At 37.5% G+C, this 21,760-nt stretch overlaps 2 protein-coding genes across 7 annotated transcripts in view; both read right to left on the reverse strand.

Annotated features, from left to right (window-relative positions):
* Nucleotides 1-9: 9 nt before the first annotated feature.
* LOC124210668 (tetraspanin-11) lies at nt 10-11,919 on the reverse strand. The gene is made up of 9 exons (XM_046608867.2): nt 11,700-11,919; nt 7,601-7,683; nt 6,671-6,883; nt 6,044-6,229; nt 4,516-4,638; nt 4,066-4,119; nt 3,853-3,945; nt 3,396-3,479; nt 10-3,080 (listed from the first exon to the last, which is right to left on the reverse strand). The coding sequence occupies exons 2-9, from the start codon at nt 7,646-7,648 to the stop codon at nt 3,018-3,020; spliced, it is 864 nt and encodes a 287-aa protein (XP_046464823.1). The 5' UTR covers nt 7,649-7,683; nt 11,700-11,919; the 3' UTR covers nt 10-3,017.
* A 1,256-nt stretch (nt 11,920-13,175) lies between these two features.
* Cad99C (cadherin 99C) overlaps nt 13,176-21,760 on the reverse strand; it is a 113,597-nt gene continuing 105,012 nt past the window's right edge. For 4 of the 6 annotated variants that reach the window (XM_046611719.2, XM_046611737.2, XM_046611728.2 and 1 more), the window contains 3 exons: nt 21,144-21,374; nt 16,825-17,054; nt 13,176-15,665 (listed from right to left, as the gene is read on the reverse strand). In XM_046611719.2, the coding sequence (XP_046467675.1) occupies nt 15,316-15,665; nt 16,825-17,054; nt 21,144-21,374 (811 nt within the window). In that variant the 3' untranslated portion in view covers nt 13,176-15,315. Of the gene's footprint in view, nt 15,666-16,394; nt 16,414-16,598; nt 16,778-16,824; nt 17,055-21,143; nt 21,375-21,760 lie in introns of those variants that run through there. The other 2 variants (XM_046611755.1, XM_046611746.2) reach the window with 2 other exon arrangements.

Below are 21,760 nucleotides of genomic sequence, written 5' to 3' on the forward strand. Positions count from 1 at the left end.
TATACTAAATTTATTATCCTTCATGTGTGTATTTTTTTTCTCTCTTACACGTCATTCCATTGCATAAAATGATGAAACAATTTTCGAAAATATATGAGACTGTAATGCTATTTATATCATACGTGACACGAGTTATTAAAAATAACTTTTTCTGAAACGACAGGTTTTTTGGAACTCCTCGAGTGCAGCAGGTATATACCGAGAGGAAATGGTAAGGTTAGCAAACTAAGTGACCGAGTGCGCATGCGCAAGCCTTGTTGTCTTCTCACGCAGGTTGGCCACCCCAAACTTCAGCTGTTAAGCGCGGTACACAGAGGTTATACAGGCATTGCGAATTTTTTTTAAAATAACGAAATTTCGAATAATGGATCAGTGATTCGAGAAAACTTGGCAAACTTTCGTTGTTAACAAAGCGATGAATTATGACTATTTGGCAACTGCTACGAGTCATCATAACAACAATATAATCAAATAAAAAGAAGTTGGCTGGCCTGCCTTGCAGACGAAAATATTTCCGCGGCATCATTTCTGCGACCAATAGATATGAATTATGTATCTCGCGCATGCGCAGTCGTTCACTCAGTCAACTAGTTTTCACATTTTCATCTCGGTACGTATACAACACAGTCATATTTTCACGTCAATAATTATTTAGCATCTCTCGTGACGACTAACAAACATATACTTCGTATATCTTTTCACTTAATATACCTATGTACAAACAATTTCTTACACGGTATGTAACGGATTCACCGTAAATATATAACTTGTATACATACAATAGAGATTTGTATAATATTATTCAACATAGCCTGATGCGGGTATACTTATAACTTCTCTCAGGACATTTTCAATTTGGATACAATTACACTCTTTACATGGACAGATAACTTCAAACCGAAGTAGTATTTCCTCACTTCGTTCAGAGCGATTGCTTGTAACATTTATAAGCGGTTATATACATACGGTAAATACATACGTTTAAGCGGCGATTCAACCACGATATATTGACGAGTGTTCATAAGGGAAAAAGCGGCTAAAAATCTCACGTATCGGTGTGGTAAAATAATCATTGCTTGAAGTATAATATTTTCGGTCATTGATGGCACGGATAGATTTCTGGGTGACACGGTTTATTTGTACTGAATGGATATTAAACATTCTTTAATTGCATTCCAAATTTTATACCTTGTAGTTGCATCGGAATCGATGTTCCAAGAATAGGTCACTTTGACCCAGGTTTTTATGAAGTTAAACATAGACGCAAACTAAGTATCAAAAAAATATACAAATATCACCAGACGAATACCGATTTCATCCGGATCGATGTATAGAGATAGCTCAGATGAATGTAACGTTAATACAGACGTGTGACTGACACAATTCGCACTCTTCGTAAAACCACGGTATATCCTACAACTATTACTTATGTACCACTTATCGACGAAGTCACATTGGACTCATGCCTTCGGTTCAAGCTTTACAATTGACTCTATACAATAGTATCATTTCTTACATTCTGCATGGGTGGAATTCTTCCCAATTGAAAATTCAACTTACAATCGAGGTAATTTTCCATGCTTGGTTCTGACATCGTTTACGTACCACACGGCAAGCGGAAGTCCAAGCAGTTTTGCCTGCATGCAGTCATATTCGGAAATTAAACTCTTTTCCACGTATCGTGCGGTAATTTGATTAGAACCAGATGTTGTATACGTGAACTCGGAAGTTAATTACTCCGTGAAAATCATCAGTAAAACGGTTTGAGGGTGACGGACTGAGACTTCTTGATCAAAATTCACAGTGATTAATTTCAGCACGAATTTTCAAGTGTTGAATTCCACTTTGCGAAGAACGTGAATGTAATATTCCTCGAATAGCTTGTTTGATGTTCAATCTTCGAGCTTGTAGTATGCACCGTACGAATTAACAATTTTCTGATTGGGATCATACGTGTGAGTTAATAAGATTATGTCAAATAGTAGAAGAATAAATTTCTCCCTGGCGTAAAAATTCAGAGATCAGTTAATTATCAGTTAAATGAATTGTACACTCCAATGCGTAATGATCAATCCTTAAGTGCAACAAGGCCACATGCGTTTTAATTAAAAATATTTAGAAGTTGAATTACGTCACAAACAGAAGACGTTTACATTATAATGCGTGCCGCATTCACGCGTGGACCTATAAACAATTCCGAGTCGTGATCAGCTAGGATATAATAAAATGAAGCTCCGAATGCGGTTTCAACAATTGTTTCGTATTGTTTGTTTTTCTCCCATTTCACATTTAGGTGCTAATACTTTGTGACTGTACTAACAGCAAGAACAACACTAGTCGAATTTAAATCTGCGGTTCACGTAATATTCATTATTTGATAGAAAGCCTCGTATACAGGTTCGGAAACTCCGCTCAATTTTCGATGCTGGGGGCGTCTCAAAAACTGTCCAAGACTACGTCCGTGTACATAAAGTGTCCATAAAATAGAGTGAAATTAAGATGACGTTGCTGTAGAAAAAATTCTACAAAGCGCCAATCAGATTGAAGTATTATTGCTTATGAACGCCATTCTGGCGACTTATTGAACCACTATTTCTAGCTTTATGGTGGACACTTTTTCAGTTAAAACCAATTTGAGATTCTTTTTACTTACCTCTACCCTTCATAATCAGGCGATACGTTCCCCACCACCAGAGTTGCCGGGCCTGTATACAAGACCGTGGCATTGACCATTCTAGCTAATCGCTGCGTCAACGCTGCGTACAAGAATTTCTTATCATCGATTGAAGTAACGTTCAACGACTTGTCGACATACTCGAATAGCACAAGGACGTAATTCGTTCGTTCGGTCGACGTATGGAATAATAGCAACAAACATAGGTTTTGCCTGCTTCGAGACGCGTTATCGTCGCACGAGACACTCTTCTGACTAGGTTTTTATGCAAGCTGATTTATCTGGTCTACTCCGTCAGATTTTTGACGCTAAGAACGGGCAACGGTCGGCTGTTAAGTCGCATTCAATCTATATCCATATCTCTGAGAGTGCGACAGAGAAAGGCAGAGGTGATGATACCGAATGTCTGAAACATATGAAGATACAGTGATAATCGCGTGCAGAGATCCTGTTTGCATGACGTGCTTGAAATTGAGCATTACAAAAGGATCAAAGAACTGCAGTTTTCAACGAATAGCGCAGCGATAATCAAAAACAGACACCTCGGAATAAAATGGAACATTTTTTTGTATCGTATAATTATGAAAAACGTGAAGTTCGACTCATTACTGAAATGTATTATGCGAATTCATTAAGATCTGGGTATTAAAATCATATAGTGGAATGGATAATCTCTTCGTTGGACTGGATAAAAAGCCTTAACGTCATTACAGGTACTTACTTGAATACCGGCCATGGCCATGGCCAGGAACACAAGGGTGAAGCTTTCGACTTGAAGCCAGGTGATAATCTTGTTAAGGCAGCCCTGTATGGAAAGTCAATTTTGAACTCTTTAAGCAATGTAGATCTCGAAGATGAGAAACTTATACCTATAGGAGATCTAGTCATCTGGCATACATGAGAACGCATATTAGATTCCCAACTTAGATACATGCATATTCACGTGCAGTTATAATGAAGGATATGTACAGATATTCACGTTCACGTGATAATAATGGAATTAAGCATTTAGAAAATGAAATTCTTGTGGAAAGCTAAGGCAGATGCTACCCTGATACTTTCACATTCGTTTTTCTACAGAGCTATTACGCCCAGTTAATTATATTATTGACGAGAGACTTGCTCTCTGTTGGATAATTTAATTTTCAGGCATGGTATGAGTAACACTGAAAAATTACCTCTTTATGTCTGTAGCTGGCATGACCTTCTGGATCTGGAATTTGACAGGATAGCTCGTCTTTTGGTTGAGGATGAACCCACGGTTCGTCATCCTGACAGATTTGGAAGCAAAATCAGACCAATTAGTTACATTGTTCAGCATAGATAAAGACGCAACTAGATAGATTGACCAATGGCTGATCGAGATAGTTGTTAAATTTACTTCGACTCACGTTTCTGTGAAACACTCTGGATACGACGCTGATCGGACTCCCAGCGTTTTCAGGCTAAACAGATTAAAAATTTTTCGATTCATGGCTCACGATCAAAATTAAACTCGTCCGCATATTTACAAACGTACAGTGAAGCACTGCTTTGAAATAGGAGTTGAGGACGAGCATCGAGTACTTGTTAGTAATTACTTTCTACGTCAATAGCACAAAGCGTAGGTGATTTCAACGTTAATATAGTCTAAATAACAGTTTTTGTTTATCCCGAGCTTCATCACCTTGTTTGATTATAACGACTGGGATATTTATCGAGCTGTGTACCCCTGGTACAAAGTGACAAATCATTAACCCTTAAACGTACCTCGATGTTCCTAAGTACACAAGACGTCAAAGAGACTTGCCCTCGACTTTAACCCTGGTACAATGTAAAAAATGATCAACCCTTGAACGTACCTCGATGTTCAGCACACAACACGTCAAAGGGACTTGTTGTCGTTTGCCTCGAGTTTCTTGGATATACTTCCACCATGCTGTGTCATTGTAGTCTTCGTCACTGTGGATTCCACAGCAATTAAACTGCAAAAAATCAACGGTGAGTCAAGTCAGTATGTAAATGTATAACGGTTTACAAATGGACATTAATTGTAGTGGATTAATCGATGGTTAATAAATGAACTATACAACCACTAATAGACGGCCTTAATTGAACATTTGATCAAACTGATATTCACTATACTACGTAAGTTGCAATATGAACAGTCAAACAGGTTCCAGTTTACAAAGTTGTACATAATAGTGTTATACAAAGGTAACCTTTTGAAAATAATGAATTGATACGTCATTTAAAAATAGTACTAGTTTTAAAACACTCGCTCGCTAAAGCTCGCTCGGGGTCGGATACCTAGTGTGACTGGTTTTTGTGCTCCTGCGCTCGCTTACTCGTTGTCAGTGTTTTACCAAATGACATAGTTGTAGGAGAGACTGGGGTACGATGACCCCCCAAAAAATTCTGGTATTTGCTTCACAGTATACAGAACGAACACTGTCTTTGTGCATGTGACGCAAACCGAATCTGCCCGTAAAATTTTTTCTATATAATGTTACAAATTAATATGACAATAAATTTCGTCAAAAAATACCACAGAATAATCGGCTAAGTGCTGACAGATTTGAAACACGACGCACAGCAATTTTAGCTCTAATCGAACGACGGTAGTGTCATAAATTCCTATGTATACAATGCCAACCACTCACCAATTACAATTTCTTGATCCTGGTCGTTTGGTTTTTTTTCCGAATCGAAATGTTATCTGAAGCATGCGTATTGGTTTGATAGTACGAAACATGACGTTTTCAATAATCAAACTTGTAAACTTGAAAATTAGTCCGGAAGGTCAAAAGTCATCAGGTCAAGGACCTGGACAACCAGAACTACGGAGCGCTTGTTCTGGAAGTCGAGTTTCACCAGGAAGCGGACCTGGAGCGCAGAAACTACGGAGCGCTTGTTTTGGAACTCGAGTTGCATCAGGAAGCGGACCCGGAGCCCAGGATCCAGGAGGTATAGAACCCGTTACTCGAAATCTGCGACTCGAAATCTGCGGAGCGCGATTCTCATACGTCCGCTCTGCCGCGCGGTTGTTTCTAGACTGAGGAATTCGGCTAGCTGATTTTCGTCGTCGACGATTACTATAGATCGATGACGTCAAGAGAAAAAAAAAAATTTGAGTGACGTCACTTTCTGAACATCCGAACATCCAGACTTTGGTTTACTAACTTTAATACTATGTATGATGTATGATGTATGATTTCTGCTCTTTGCAATAGTACTTTGCTCTTGGTCCGGAAATTGAACGGCAACACTGCATCGCTGCACTAAAGATATAATTTGCCAAACCCTAGGATAGCCTAATTAAGGCAGAACTATCGAGCTTGTGTAATGGGTGATTAACTTTCCGTAACGACGTGGAAGCTGCGCGATTACCTTATACTGTGCAAAGTCGAGACTGCGACTGAACGAGATGTCGCTGCTTGAGTTGTAACCGTAATGGTCAGAAAGGCGTTCGCCAAGCCTCTTCTCCAGTCCGGAAAGCACGCGAAATATCATCAGTCCACCCACCGCAGCTGTCACCAATTCCGTCACTATCAGAGCGATCAGCATGCTCATGTACTACGGAAAATTTCAGAATTACCAGACTGACGATTTGATCGTCTTTCGGATGAGCAGTTTCTTAGGGGACGTTGTTATTATAATCGACTGAAAATTTACAGTTTGAAGGAAAAATGAAAGAAAATCTCAATCTGTTGTCACGTTACGAAAAGTGTTACTATGTTTCCTCCACTTTAAGGTCGGACAATAATTTTGAGTCAACAGATTCTTGATGTCTGTAAGATTGACGAAGCAATCTTCCAACAACCTCCGATGCTCAAAATAAAAACAAGGTAACGTAAACGAGAGTCATAGTAAATTGTCCAAGTGTCATTACATAGGTATTCACAGGATAAACGTGCAATTCCACTCGGTCAAAGAAACATTTCCATTAAGCAAATTAAGAATAGCGTGTTCGAAATTGTCCGTACCGCTGTTTGAATGATTATACCAATCACTTACGATTGCCAGTATGCATTGATTGCCGTGAAATGCAGCACGACATCCGCAGAAGCCAACCGTGAGGACGGTAATGCCAAGACCAAGAAGACTGTAAGCAACCAAATGAATGGTCTCGTGCGGCGTCACATCAGGGACGAAAAGGTTCAAGAGATGGCCCTTGCTTGGTTCCAGCAAGAGCCAGGCACCCATTACGAGGACCGTACAGCCAGCAAACTAAAATACAAAAAGTACAGACGGTTATATTATGTATAATTAGCTTCCAGGGTTACTGGTACACGCGCGAACAGTGCGAATGATGTAATTCGTTAACTTAATTGCTAGATATGCTGCGGTTAGAAAAAGTTTACTATTCAGCGGAGTAGATTAATGATAATTTTTTGTTTTTTGAAATACTCTGTAATTTGTTCGCATTGCCTCTAGGACATTGTTCTTCTCTTCCAATGTTTCCGTAAGATACCATTGATTTTGAAATATTTATTGTAGAAATTTAGGATTCCTCGAAGATTTAATACGCTAGTTTTTTCGGACGGTGACCTGTTACTGGAGTGTTTACTACCGAGAGAGAATATTCAGTAACGTCCAATGAATCTGAACAATTAATTGAACGTATCGATCAACGCAAACCAATTAGCAAACTTGATTACAACGTCACGTCGAATTGAAACAATTTCCCATTCGGACTCTGACACGTTCAACTCATTATTATCATGTATCTGATGCATTTTTGTGATACGTGACCAGATAATTCGATATTTATCACAAGTTCTATGGCACGAGAGAGCGCTGAAAGACAGTTACAGTAAGTTGAGATAAACCTGGTAGCCTTACATCAGCTGAAAAAAATTTCTGAAAGATTTTTCTAAATTTGAGCACGACGATATAGAAAATTTGATACATTGTCAAAACATTATTGTAAACTTGAATAATTACCCATATTAAGAGGTTGAACATGAACAAGGCGACTTTTAGATACTTCATGCCGTGTATTTCTCTGTAGAAATCCAGTCATCAATCTGCAAATATAAAGCTGTTAATATTACGGACAACTATAATAATTTATCCAGTGGTCAATATGACACTGACAAAACAATCTGTTTCTTATTGTAAGAGTCGCAGTGCGTTAATTACTAACCGGCATACTTTGTAATCAACGATTTCCGCTGAAATATTTCAGTAACTATTGGAAATTAGCGTATTTTAAAATTTGTGACAAAAGTGTTATGCCAGCTTACGTGGGACTCGAACAACCAAGCGGATAATTTGGCTAACCTTGATGGGTCAGTTTACGAACTTCTTATTCGGGTGGTTTTTGAGCTCATAGAACATCGTCAAATATAACACACCCACCCACCCAAAAGTTCATTCGAAAATAATCGAAGGTGATTTTTTACACAATAGAAGGGAAAGATCTAGTGAAAACTCAATTTTTCACTATCGGAGTCATTATAATAACTTCACCTGTTGGGATACAGAATTTTCATTTTTTAAAGTAAACACTGCCAACGGTAATTGTGTATTTCTTACATTTCGCATTGATTAATTCAATACCTTCTCGTTAATTTGATCATGATCTATCATTTGGAAATCATCAAATTTAAGTAATCGTAAGCTACGATGTTTTTCTTACAAAGTCAAGAACAGGTAATGCATTTTGAACGCTTTAAAATAGTTAAACGTCTGGTGAATTTGTTTGATTACTCTTCACGATGACTTATTTCAATGGGAAAACTGTTCTGCATAAATTCACTGAAATAGTCGCTTTTTAGTCAATAGCAAATTCTAACGAAATTCAATGAATCTATTAGATTTTGCAACCTTGTGAAGCGGTTTAAAATGAAACATCGACATCCAAGCGATTGTTTACAATTTTGATATTTTTACTTTAGCATTTTTTAAGGAATCATCGTAACCTACCCTTGTGTTAATTTCATAAATACCCGATTAGCGGAAATACCCGATATCTCGAAATAGAATAAATAAAAAGTATCAAATAATTCCCTATCAATTACTCTTTATCGAACCTGCAATCCCAAATTTACTCTCATTTAAGTACATTAGTCAAAAAGCTAATTATCCCAACTTTTCTAATCACGATAATAGGCATCATGTCCCTATAGCATGGCTTACGAGTATAGGTATATTTATATGTGTGTTTTTCTTCACTCTCGCGAGGGTGAAAACCATCTGCCAAATTACTCTGTTCATTTTCCCGCCAAAATAAATTCCCAAAAATATTGCCAGCAAGAATTTATCATAATATGTACCCATAAATAAGGCTGATCTGTTCGCCATTAGCAAAATAAAAAAAAAAAAAAATCATTTCTAGTTTAAGCACGTCTATTTTCGCAGGGTTAGAATTTATAAAATCAACTATATCTAAATACCGGATTGTTTTTGCTGGTCATTTAATCTCTGCCTAAAATACATTTGTGACGTTTATTACTAACAAAAATATTTTGTCGTGTACTAAGTAGCTATGAGTTTCTAACTCAGAAAATTCTTTTCGGCACTATAAAATATAAATTATTGAAGAGGTAGGAAAAGTAATGGCAGTATAATAATAAAATAGATTTTTTTATCATCCATTACCGAAATTTAGGCGTGTTTTCAGTAAAGCAGATCATGTAGTTCGGCTCGTTAATGGTCGTAGGAAATATTTTCGTAATTGACCAAGCATAAAGCGGAGAGTCACTCACCGACATCAGAGAGTATATTAGATATATATCAGAGTTGAAACTTTTAATATACCTACATGATATACAAACTACGCGGAGCATGTATATTTGAACATACTTCGGTTTCGTATTCAATTCGAATATTTTGTAATTGAATTACGGTGTGAATATAACCAACAGGTTGATCCCTGGGGTAGAAAGCGACCTTGTTATTTTGCACGAGTTGTTTACAGAGCTATATTTTCGGGATTGGTCGAATTCCAGAAGGACCAAGGGGATAAGTGTATCTGATTTACGAATTTGAAAATGGGTAAAATCCCCGGCTAAATTGAAATTATTAATATTTACGAACCCCTCTGACTTCGTACGCGAGATTTATTCGACCACGAATAACAAGAATCTTACAACATCTAGCGAATAATAGATGAATTTTGAACGACGAGATGAGCTCCTCTCTAAGGATCTTACAATATTTCAAGGGAAAAAATATGAAAATAAAATTTTCCATCTTTACGTACGAAACATTCGGGGTCTGAGAGACACTTTGTTGTCTTTCGATATGCAGAGTTTCGCAGTGGAGCGACAACCGAAGTTTTTTGTAGCGGAAATTTTAGGGAACAGACCAGTTTTTTTTCACGTGATAGGGCTGCTTCTGTAACGTTACGGGTCCCATGGTAGCAGATGATAAGAATTTGAACGGGCCTGTGAAACTCGAGTGTGTACTCTTGGGGTTAATACTATGAATACTTCTTACAAACGTGGCGATTATTGTTATTAACACGATTCACGTGGTGAATTTGTTGAAACAGATCAAGACAACGACTGCTATATTTGGGTAAAACCGATTGTCAATATTTCATCCACGCACTATTTTTCTTATACCACTGAAATTTGAGGATGATAGTTACGGTTTTTAAAATTTCTTGGCGTGATTTTTTCGCACTATAAAACTGGCCGCAACCTTCTTCTGTGAGAAAATTTAAATGGCAGTATTAAAAATTGAACTAAATCAAAGATACACTGAAGTGGCATTGTTCGCATTATTAATTATCCACATTTACAAATTACCGAGGATACATTAGTAAATAAATATTATAAACAACTGATTTGAAACATGGATTCTGATATTATAGCTTATCGTTCTAGGGTCAATAATTTTGTGATTAAGCGCATTATAGTCGGCGTACAGAGATGAACTTACTGGAATTATGCGTGACAAGTTTGCAACAAACTCTGAAACAAAAGTTTTGCACACTTGAATGGGTTACTGATTTACCGAAGGCTAGTTAGATTTCAAAAAGTATGAGGTACAAAAATGACACCTTTAAGATGGAAGAAAATAGGACAAACAGACACTGCAGAACCTCCAGTGTTAACAATTGATCCTCGCAGCGTTATAATAAGCAGCCCACGGCAGAATCTACGATAAGCTCAAACAACCACGATATTCTTCTCTGCATTTGCATTACTTCGAACCTTCCAACGTTCCACCTCATGTACAAAACAAAGCTGCTTTACAATTGTCGAAGATGGTGATTTCTGTAAGAATTTCAGATACCAGAGACCGATGTGACCGAATCGTGGATATCTTGTTTTAGACTCGACTCGTTTGTTAATCACACAATGTATGCGTCAATACAAAACGTCTAACCTCCTTTCGTATCTCTCGAACCATCGCAATGAAACAATGTCCTATAACTTTTTATACAATTTCTCAGTAGATGCTACGCATTTTTATAAGTATTGGGTACTACGAATTCTTTATCTGATTACCGCACAGAGTTTATTGTTTGCAAACATTGCTAATAACGCGAATCGCCAAAACGAAACGTTAAATAAAAAAACTCTCACGTGTCAATTCCTTCGCGATTCATTCATTACGAAATAAAGTATATCGATCGTTACTAGAATTCTGTCCTTGTGCTCGGGAGAAAACACTTACAAGCACCGCGTGTACCAACCGAAAAGCGTGTATCCCAAAACCTCACGTTCACCGTTAGCCAATACCAAGTCATCCCGATTGTCAATACTACTTCTCCAAAATTCAGTCACACGCCCAAGCCAGTACACATTTCCCTGATCTTGGCCAAACGCCAAGCTCACTCGGTTCACAGGTGGTTGACTTTAGCTGAAGCACCTTGTCCTGATTTGCTAAACCTGAGATCCAAGGGTTCACCTGCAATAATCTAGTCGCAAAGTCTGACTAACGCGCAAATACTTCTCCAGATAGACGACGACCTGTCTTGGGCTTCCGGGATTACGTGCAAGCTCGCGAGACCTCAATGGCCGTTGATGTTCCAAGTAGTCTAACCAGACTCAGACTTACTCCTAAGACACTCTCGTATTTCACGTACCGAACACGATGCAGCCGACGAAGAACGGGACGGCCGTCATCACCGTTGCACTAGTTCGTTAATGTCCAGCGGTAAACTGCGCTTCCAAGCGGATGTCATCTGGCCAGTTGTTTGCGGACTATGGTGAACGGAGTTCTACGCCACGGTGGTCCAGACGCGGCTGCGTCGACGAAATCCCGGCGCGCGGCGCCGACGCCCTCATTTCATCTCTGAGAGCCGCTTTTCTCCTCCACCCTGCATCCGCGCAGGGATGACTATGCCCGAAGGTCCTCGCGAGTCTCAATCCCCACGTCGCATCTAGGCGACCGCGCTAACCCCTGCCAATCACTCTCCGTACCACCCTTTCCATCGATCGTATAATAATTTTTCCTTCTACAAGGAGGGAAAGGATTATTTAGAGTCAAGTGATATGCGTTTGATGCAATTCAATGTATCAGTCGAATGAGGCGAACGCGGTACTTACCTAATTCAAATCAAAATACTTTTGTCTTGAAGAAAGGCTTTCATTGAATCAAGGAATTCGCTTGACTAAATCATTTCGACGAACTAACTAAATCGAAATTATTTAATCGAAGTCATTGTGTTTGGAAGAAATGAGGGATGCTGGATTGAAGTGAATACGGACTTCAACAAAATCTATTTTGTTCGTTCAAGAATTCCTTTCCCTCCGTGTATATTTACCCGAGCGGCGCGACGGCGGTTTGCTGTAAGCGGTAGCCGTCACTCAATCGTCACGTGCTATGATTTTTTCTTTTACTTCGATTTAGTCTATCAATTGATCATTTTTTCCATGTACCACTCTTTTATGTTTCTGAGTACCTTTTTTGTCTCATTGATTTCAAATTATACTCTCACATTGTTTCTGTTTTATTCAGTTTTAGGTTCAGACTTTTCAGGTTTTTGTCAGAGGTGAAATCGTGACTGAAATATTCTTGACGTTATTATGGTCGACGAGTGACGTTATTATTAGTCCTCTATAACTAACTGGTGCTGTCAACGATCTAAAGACTGACATAAAATTGTAAAAGTCAGAGGAACTCACCGGGATTATGTGTGAATTTATGTTCACGCGAAAATGGGCATAGTTCAGTTCAAGCAATAATGGTAACCGAACAAGTGAGCGAGGTTAAAAAGTAGAAATCGGTGATTTGTACACATTACAGATTATATACTGCACAAAAATATTAGTTATATTTTAACGAAAACCGAAAGACAAGAAAATACATTTCAAGTTGGCTATCATCTACAGTCAGAAGTTTGAATTTGATTTGCAAGTTACGACGATTCGTATCACAACAAATAGCAAAGTACTCATGGCTGAAATATGTTGAGAGCTAAGATTCAACCACGCGAATGGCAGATCTTTTTTGTTTGCTAAATGTCACCTCTTCATTTAACCGTGGGAACAGGATGTAAAGTTACCGAGTGACGCTCCACTTGTAGACGACCCGTAGGACGATTACCTAATTTTGAACGTTCATCATTTAGGTAAATATAATGATTTTTTTATTAATAATTATCAACAAATTTTTACAATAATTTCTCCGTTTCATTCAATTAAATATAATATTATGCTATCGACCTACATCTGATAAAATTCAACGGCGATATTTCGACTATTACGCAGCTTGCATAAAGCTGACCGCAGCTCGTGCTCGCATTAATGAGTTTGAGAGTTCTCGGTTTTTCAATTTGAGCCCAAAATCGCGTTCAGTAATGTCAAGTGTATCACTTACTTTTTCTTTCAATGAAAGATCGTGCCGGAAGATGTCAAGATTCAAAAGTTTAGATTATTCAAATAATCGATGTCAAACTTGCTAAAACTCGAGAGCAGTACAGTTTGGACATTTTTTTCCAAGTAACGCTGTTTTTTGAAATTTTACATGCGAAAGTGATTTGAAATATTTGACATTGCTGCGCATTATTTTCAGTGTGAATCCTGAAAAGAACTTAGAGAACTAGTGATAATTAGGCACGCCGAAACGAAGATGAAATATTACTCGGTAGCTCATTCTATCGAACCTCAAATTCCTGCGTACACATGATGCAATGAAAATGCGTACCGCGTCATTTCAGTTTCCATTTTTTTCATTGAAAATCGATCAGTCATGACTAGAGAACTATCGATTTCAAAAGGCACATAAAAAACTTTTGATAAATATTACACAATTTCGATGACTTATATATGCCTACACGCGAGCTTACTAATATTCATTAATATCAGATACACACCAGTTTCACTTGCACTGTTAATGAAAGAGAAGAATATAATTCTCGCAAGATTTGAAGGTGAGCTGCTTAAGATGAATTTTCGATGAATATTAAAAAAAAAAATGATACTAATAATAAAACTTGACGCACGAATGAAGCTAACAATGATTTAGTTCATACAGACATTTTGAAATTTTTCGACATATTTCATAGTATTCCATGCACTTGGTTGAATTTTGGATATCGTAAAAAGCCAAATTTTGAATCTTGGGGACTCAGGAACGGGGCACACGAAAGTTCTTGAAAGAAGTCAGTCACGATAATCTTACATAGTGTAACAAATCCCTGGAGGGATAAAAAAACGGAGGTTTGGAGTTGGCCCAGTTTTCGTGAAAAGCCCCAGATACATATTACATTACCAGGCCAGCGGTTATAATCTTCAAAGCGTTCGATTACTGCGTAACGATTTCACTTACTTTCATTGTACACATGTAATGATGTATACCTATAACTTAACTCCTAACCTAATGGACGGTTATTGACTACTGATGGATACCATAATTGTGAGTAAAGAATTTTTCGAATTACATATCCGAGCAATCAATGTGATTCAATATTACCGTTCCTAATAATATACCAATGAAATATACGTATTTGTTGCATGAATAGTATAGAATATCGGTTTCAGTTAAGTACTAAACTAATACGATTTATCGTCTCACTTGTAACCTCTCGTTAGTAATGCGTTATTATTATACAGATAAAGACTAATAACAATAAAAAAAAAAAGTTTCCGCCGCACATCAGCATACACACATTCGCTGTATAAACAATTACTCGATTAATTATTTTTACAATATCTTCAATAATAAAATAGCAACAAACAAAAACATAATCCGCAGCTGTGTATATTACACAAGTGCATACTTTCTTTACTATTTAGTGGATAAAAAACGTATAATAGTAGTTAAGTACACTTTACAGTCATAAGTATTATCGCGATGACGACATCGTTGTACGTCCATATTATCTGCGACACTCAAGTTCCGTCCAATTTATTTATCCGTCCAGATAATCCACTTCGCGATTTAACGAGTGTCACACTGCCAAAAAAATGTCCATTCCAATGATGTCAATCCAACACCGCTCGAATCAGTAAATATTAACTCACACTCTGAAAACACGTTCTTCGGTGTTGTCTTTCGTCAATTGTCATCGAATATAGCGAATCTTTTCACAACGTGCCCACTTTGCGGCAATCTTTTCGATTCCCAAGTAACTCGATACGACCAAAGCGAATCTTCTTGGTTTCGCCACGTTTCCTCCCTGCACGCGAAATGGAACCAGCCTGTATATCATCCGGTTGTGGCCGTTTCCCCCCTGGGATTTTCATTCCTATGGCTCACTACAACTCCGTCGTAGTTTCTACGGGACTCTGGTCGCCCAGGTATGTGAATCCCAAGTGGGAATAGTCCTTTCTTTCCCTAAACGTCACGTTGTCGTTCGACGAACTCGGGTTAAGCAGATCGTCGCCGTGGCTGTAAAGCGGGTTGAGCACCGGCGTGTCGTGGCTCAGGTTACTGTGACTATTCAGTGTGTTCATATTGTTCATATTGTTCATGTTATTCAGGTTCACATTCTTTCTTCCAAGGGTATTGCGACGCAAGGACTGGACGTTTGATTCGCCGTGGTTTCCAGCTATGCTAGATGCTCGCGCTGTTGTTGCTGCCTCCGAACTCACCGGACTCTGTTGGCCTGCCGGACAGAAGAGAAAAATTTTTCTACTCGATATTTTATCAGTGATACAATCTTGTTTTTATACAAGGATGATCAGGATTACTTGATTAATTATTCACAGAGGTGAAAATTCGGTACTGCAGTATACATAAAGACGTATATACCAATAAGATCAAAGATTTTATTGTCAAATATTTTTTATATTTCAAACGTTGTTCATATTTGAATATATACTTTCGCAATCATCTGACTTCAATAACACAAATATAAAGAATGATCGTAGATCTCTCGCCGGTGCGATATAATTGTGAAAGTTCAGAATCACACGCACATAAAAAAAAGTTTGATGCACTCAGGATTTTAAAAGGTATGACCCCGGTTAACCAAGGTGTATCCAAGCAAAATGAATGCTACTCTTCGGAGATTAACGATTCCAGTAGAAAAACACCACAAATGATGAAAGAATTGAAATCGTCAGTTGTTGTAATGAAAATGATGGAAGAGATAGTGATCAAAGTTTTGTAAATGGACTCTTTTGGAAGCTCTGGTGTCGAGTAAATCATCGTATCTATAGGTGCGTGAAATGGCTTTTGATGTCTAATGACAGAATTTTATCCTGTCTGTTTATTTTATCCTGTATGATTTGCCATGACTGACACTTCTCTCTCTCTCTCTCTCTCTCTCTCTCTCTCTCTCTCTCTCTCTCTCTCTCTCTCTCTCCCTGAAATGAGGTCAGGCCTGTTGGCCTCCGACGCGTAGATTACATCTGGAAATTGTAAAATTGTTTTCCCTGAGTTTTTAATGACATTAGTTAATCTATATATTTTTACCTCCAGGACACATGCACCCATTTCATTTTTATCTAATTATACCTTACTTCATTTTATTCTATTTCATTTCACTTTATTTTATCCTATTTTACTTTATTTAAGACGATTTTATTTTATATTATTTTATTTTAATTCTAATTCTAAAGGAGCTCCGTACTACGTTTCATATATAATCTTTTGTTACCAATGTATTACACTGTCACGCTGTAAGGGAGCATTCCCAAAGCGCTTAATAAAAAGCATTATCTCTCTGTCTCCCTCTCCCCTTCTGTTTCTGGTCCGTTTAACTGACATTTCCGGCTATGGCACGACAAAAAAACAAATGAAATTACTACGTGTGAACTCACCGGTACTACCTCCATGGTCCTTTGTTATGTAGCTTACGTTGTCGAGACTGAAAGCATGATTTTTGTTGCTGAAATCAAGCTGTAGATCGTTATAGCTGTCGTTGTCATCGACCGGTACACTCATTTGCAATACCTGAGTTTCGTACTCCTTGAGATTAGGCTCTACGTAGACAGGATCGTACCTCGGCACTACGTACATCCTTTGCATGCGCTCCTTGTAGGCTTTGTACCTAAAAAATCACATCAAACATTTTTCAAATAGTCGTTGATGGGCCTGAATTGAACATTTTTGGCCTGAATCGAAAACCTATAATTGTTTTCTTTCCAGTTCCAATGGGTGCCAGCTGTTCTTTGATCAGGCATCAACACTGGTCACGTTGCTGAAAAGTTTCAACCTTTTAGTATCGATCGTTTGGATTCGAAATCTTTAACTTCGGAACAAAATTTGATAACAGAGAAGACGCTGCTAAGTCAAATGAAATTTTCTGGCCAGTCCACCATGACATTCGGAATCAGCAGAGTGCTGAAATTCTACAGATAACAATGCCTATTCTCGTTATCTGAATCAGCCATCCACTCGCAATCTGCTTGAATTCAAACACGGTGGCTCTGTAAGTGTAATTGAGCGAAAAGCTGGGAGAGTCAAACTGTCGGCGCGTACTCCATTGAATTTAGTGTTACTCCTAATTGCTTAATCGAGTCCGACATTCAGTACATGTTAAGCCAAGAATTGCGATGACCCTGAGCCCGGATATGGCAACGCAAGCAGGCTCGGGCACGAGAAAAACTTTAATGAAATTGAGGCCAGCAGCGTCCGTGGGAGAAAATTGAAAACGATATTTTCCTACTGCACTTGACAATTCGCTATTGGAGCAGTTACAAGGTACTATTTTACTGTGCGCCGCAAGTTCTTTGAACGTTTAGTAATTTTCAGTAATACGAATAATTTTGTGAGTGCAGCGTGCACGGATCTGCAATATGACTGTTTTTTAGATATATTTACTCATGTAATGTGAGTACGTACCTACTGAGTAATTTGCGTGAACGGGACGGGGTTCAAGTTCCGAATTTTTAAAGTTCCGCAAGAGCCTAATTTCGGATTATTTGGTGGTGAAACTTGAAGTAAGGAAATCAAACTTTTACGAAACATCAAAGTTTCGAATGATCGGAAACCCGACGGCTCAAAGTTCCGAAATGCATGATTCCGATCATTAAAGTTACAAGAGATCAAAGTTTCGAAAATTAAAGTTCTGAAAATTAAACTATACTCACACAGCGTAGTTTAATCAACTAGCGAATGTAAAATATCAGAAAAACCGAAAATTAGAAATAACCAGGATTCCGAACGTAAAAATGGGAGATATTTTGGAAATGGGAGAATTAGGTAAATTGGGAGATATTCACACATAATTTTCGAGTTTTGGCGTTCCACGATTTTCGGCGAAATTCTTTTTCTTTTTTCGCATATCTTTTTTTGTTCGTCCTAAACATTTTCAGGATGTTCTGAACCGTTTTGTTATTCTATGTGTAACATGTAAACCTCACAACCTTCTGTTTTTATAAATCCTGTTGATCCTTTGAAACGTACATCCCTGAGCTTTCTTTTAAAAAACTTCATTGTCCTCGAATTGACTTTATAATTTTTTGTGCGACTGTCTCTGAAAATACTGTTCAGCGAAGATACGCTTCAATGACTGATTATTTTTCTTTCCAATTGTAAGATGTGGGATTATCGATGTAAATTAATGTATTAAAGTCTGCTGAACAGAAGATCGTGATTTCCCACGTTTCACGAATAATAATTAACTGATTATATCGAGAGATAATCAGTAATTCGGACGAATGCCTTAATTGTTCTTTTGTTTTAGATTCTCTGAACTCCTCTTATACCGTTATATTGTTTGATTTTAGCAACGTAATTATTTTTCATAACTTTTTCTCAATTTTTATGCAAATTTCCGATATTTTAATATACAAAAGTATTTATCGAAAATTTCCTCTTCATCTATTGCAACCCTAAAATTTGGCTTTCTTAACAAGTTTTTCAATCGCTTTGAGGAAGTTTTAGCTGTGACACGCGCGATGAGAATTCGCATTTCAGACGCGTCGCATCGTCACTTTGTACATCACCCCGCTCGACCGTGTTTCGTTGCGTAATAGTCTCACGTTGCATGAACCCGTGACAATCGCTGTGAGAATGCATCTAATACACGTGAATTACGAACAACTGGAGACATGATCTGACTCCATTCCAAAGAAATACGAATAGGTCACGTAAGTTGATGAAATTAACGAACCCTCTGAGCACCTGAGATCTTCGTCAGGTGATCTTCGCATGGATCTTTCCGTAGCTCTACGTGGGGAGACTTTTGGTACAATTGTTTGCTTTTTATTGCTTATCCATAATTACAATGAAATGTACGAATTTAGGGGTAATTGAGGTACTGAAATAGTAATTTCTACAATAATAGATCGTAGTATTTCTATATGAATTATTATAATCTTGAAGAAGAAGAGTTAGTATTGTACTTTTTGAAACAGTATAATGATGACCAATGGAAAATTGAAAGTCTAAAAAAGTGATAGGGATAAATAACAAATTTTCAAAAATAAGTTTCAAAATCAGTATTTCGAATAACATAAGTTGTAAGAAATGTATGAAACGATTCCAAAAGTCTCTCCATGTAGATCGTATTATTCTTCTTCTATCAAGCCTGCCCTGCTGAAAAAGAGTCCTAAAATTTCATAGTAATTTAATCTTTTTTTAAAGAGAATTTACGAATGAATGAAAGTTTCCGAGGGACGCGATAATTTTCTGATACGACTGCTTACGAGAAAGCATAAGCGTTGCATAATTCAATAATTAATTTATAAGATAATTCTCACAATACATCCGTCAGAACGGATGATGATCGAACTTCATTGCGATATTACGATTGATATATATATATATATATATATATATATATATTTTATTTTATTTTCAATCAGAAATTTTATGAAAATTCTGAAATAATGAATTTATAAGATTGAATATGTTTTCCAAATTCGATCACGCATTAAAGTTTACGAGTTTTAATTACCATGAATTCCTGACTCTATCAGCTCAGTTCGAATAAACTGCCACTAGTAATTTTTAGGAATTTCAGTGACACATACTCATCGTTTCTTCACGCAATTTTTTTTTTTTTTTTTTCAATCAGATTTTATGATTCTTTTCCAGCAGGATGAAGTATTCACCTTTTTATTCTGATCCTCTTTTTTCACGACAGTAATTTCGAAAAGTGAGAAACTTCGTTTGTCTACATGAGCTTACTCGTTGAGCCATTTGATTTGTTCGCCATTTCGAATCGAGACACCAATTTTCCACCAAATTTGTTTAACCACTCGACTAAAACATTAGAATAACGTTCCCGAGATTTTACAAACATTATTCTGTACGCGCGGTAGCAGAAAATTCTGGTGAGCGTCAATAATATGAAATCTGTTTGCACGAGGGTTTAACAGTAGAAGAAACGAAAGATGTAACTGTTTGGATTTCAACCTCGGGCTCTTCTCAGCTGTCTGAATAATCAGATATTTTCCCATTGTAAAGCGAGCCAAAAGAAGCGTCGCTCGAATGATTTCAACGGCTTTCATGGAATTATTGAATTTCACAACGCACCAGAATTCACGAAATTAAACTTTATCTCAAGTGTTTAGGATGAACACTTGGATCTAAATTTGAATTTTATCTATTCATTTATTGATTTCATGAATTGCTATCCATTATAGTAGTCTGTTTTATAGTGTAAATCCTACGGCTCGGCTTGATTGAATAATTACTGTGATATTTACAGAAAATGTATACGGTATAAATTCTCGCTATTGGAATGAAATTCGCTAGCCTGCAACTATTTTAATCTACATCATTATCTTCACCTTGACAATCATATACATAAAAAATACCTTATGCAGCTCACATGACAAATTTTTTGATATTGTGATTAACACTCAATCGCTGAGACTTCGTAAAATCCTGTGGGTTCAAAGTTTTTGGAATTATTTGGAAAACATTATCAAACCATAATAGCTGAGAGAAATTTGCAGTGAACCTAAGAATTTACCTGCAAATTTTGTTCCAAATAATTCCAGAGTTTCCGCATCTAATCCTGAATTTTTAAGTTAGTGGTGAATTTAAAAAATAATTTCCAACGTCCGCGGATTGAGATTTTTTAATCAAATTTTGAGTTTTTCATCCGGGCCAGTTGGAAGCCGTTAAACAGTAGAAGTTACATATGATCGTTGAAATTTACGAAAGATAAAATACACCCACTCACCTTGACCAGGACACGCAAATATAAATGATCCCAGCGATCCCTAGGACAAGAATAACGCAAGCGATGACAATCAGAGCATAAGGAAAGACTTCGCCGCTGAATGCAATGGTGGTCTGCTTGACGACGGGTTCAGGTAGCGACACGGGCACGTGGATATTGGTGGCAGTTGCGTGGATCAGGGTGGACACGTCAAAGGTGATGCTGGATATGGCAGGCTTGTTCAAAAGTACTCTGAAAAAAAATTTACAACGTAAGTAAAGCCACAAAGCCACACGACTATTTCATACGGAAATTTCAAGTAACTGTGAAAAATTCGGGTGAAAAGGCCAAATGAGAACAAAAAAAAAAAACAATACGCGAAATAACAAAATTAGTATACACTGTGTTTGCACAGCTGTGTTCGCAGCTGCCTGGGCGGTTGTATCACAAAATGATGTACGTTATAATTATCCCGGGATATTATGCATTCCGTGAAATGAATTACACATTGCTACTTAAGCAGCCACTCGGAATTCTCTGAACAGATATTTCACTCCCACGAATAAAATTGCCCGCTCACCAAACGAATTGAGTGAACTCGAGGACAAAAATCAGTGAAAATGTTTACTGATGGAAAA

Source organism: Neodiprion pinetum, chromosome 1, assembly GCF_021155775.2.
Source record: "Neodiprion pinetum isolate iyNeoPine1 chromosome 1, iyNeoPine1.2, whole genome shotgun sequence".
Taxonomy (NCBI): domain Eukaryota; kingdom Metazoa; phylum Arthropoda; class Insecta; order Hymenoptera; family Diprionidae; genus Neodiprion; species Neodiprion pinetum.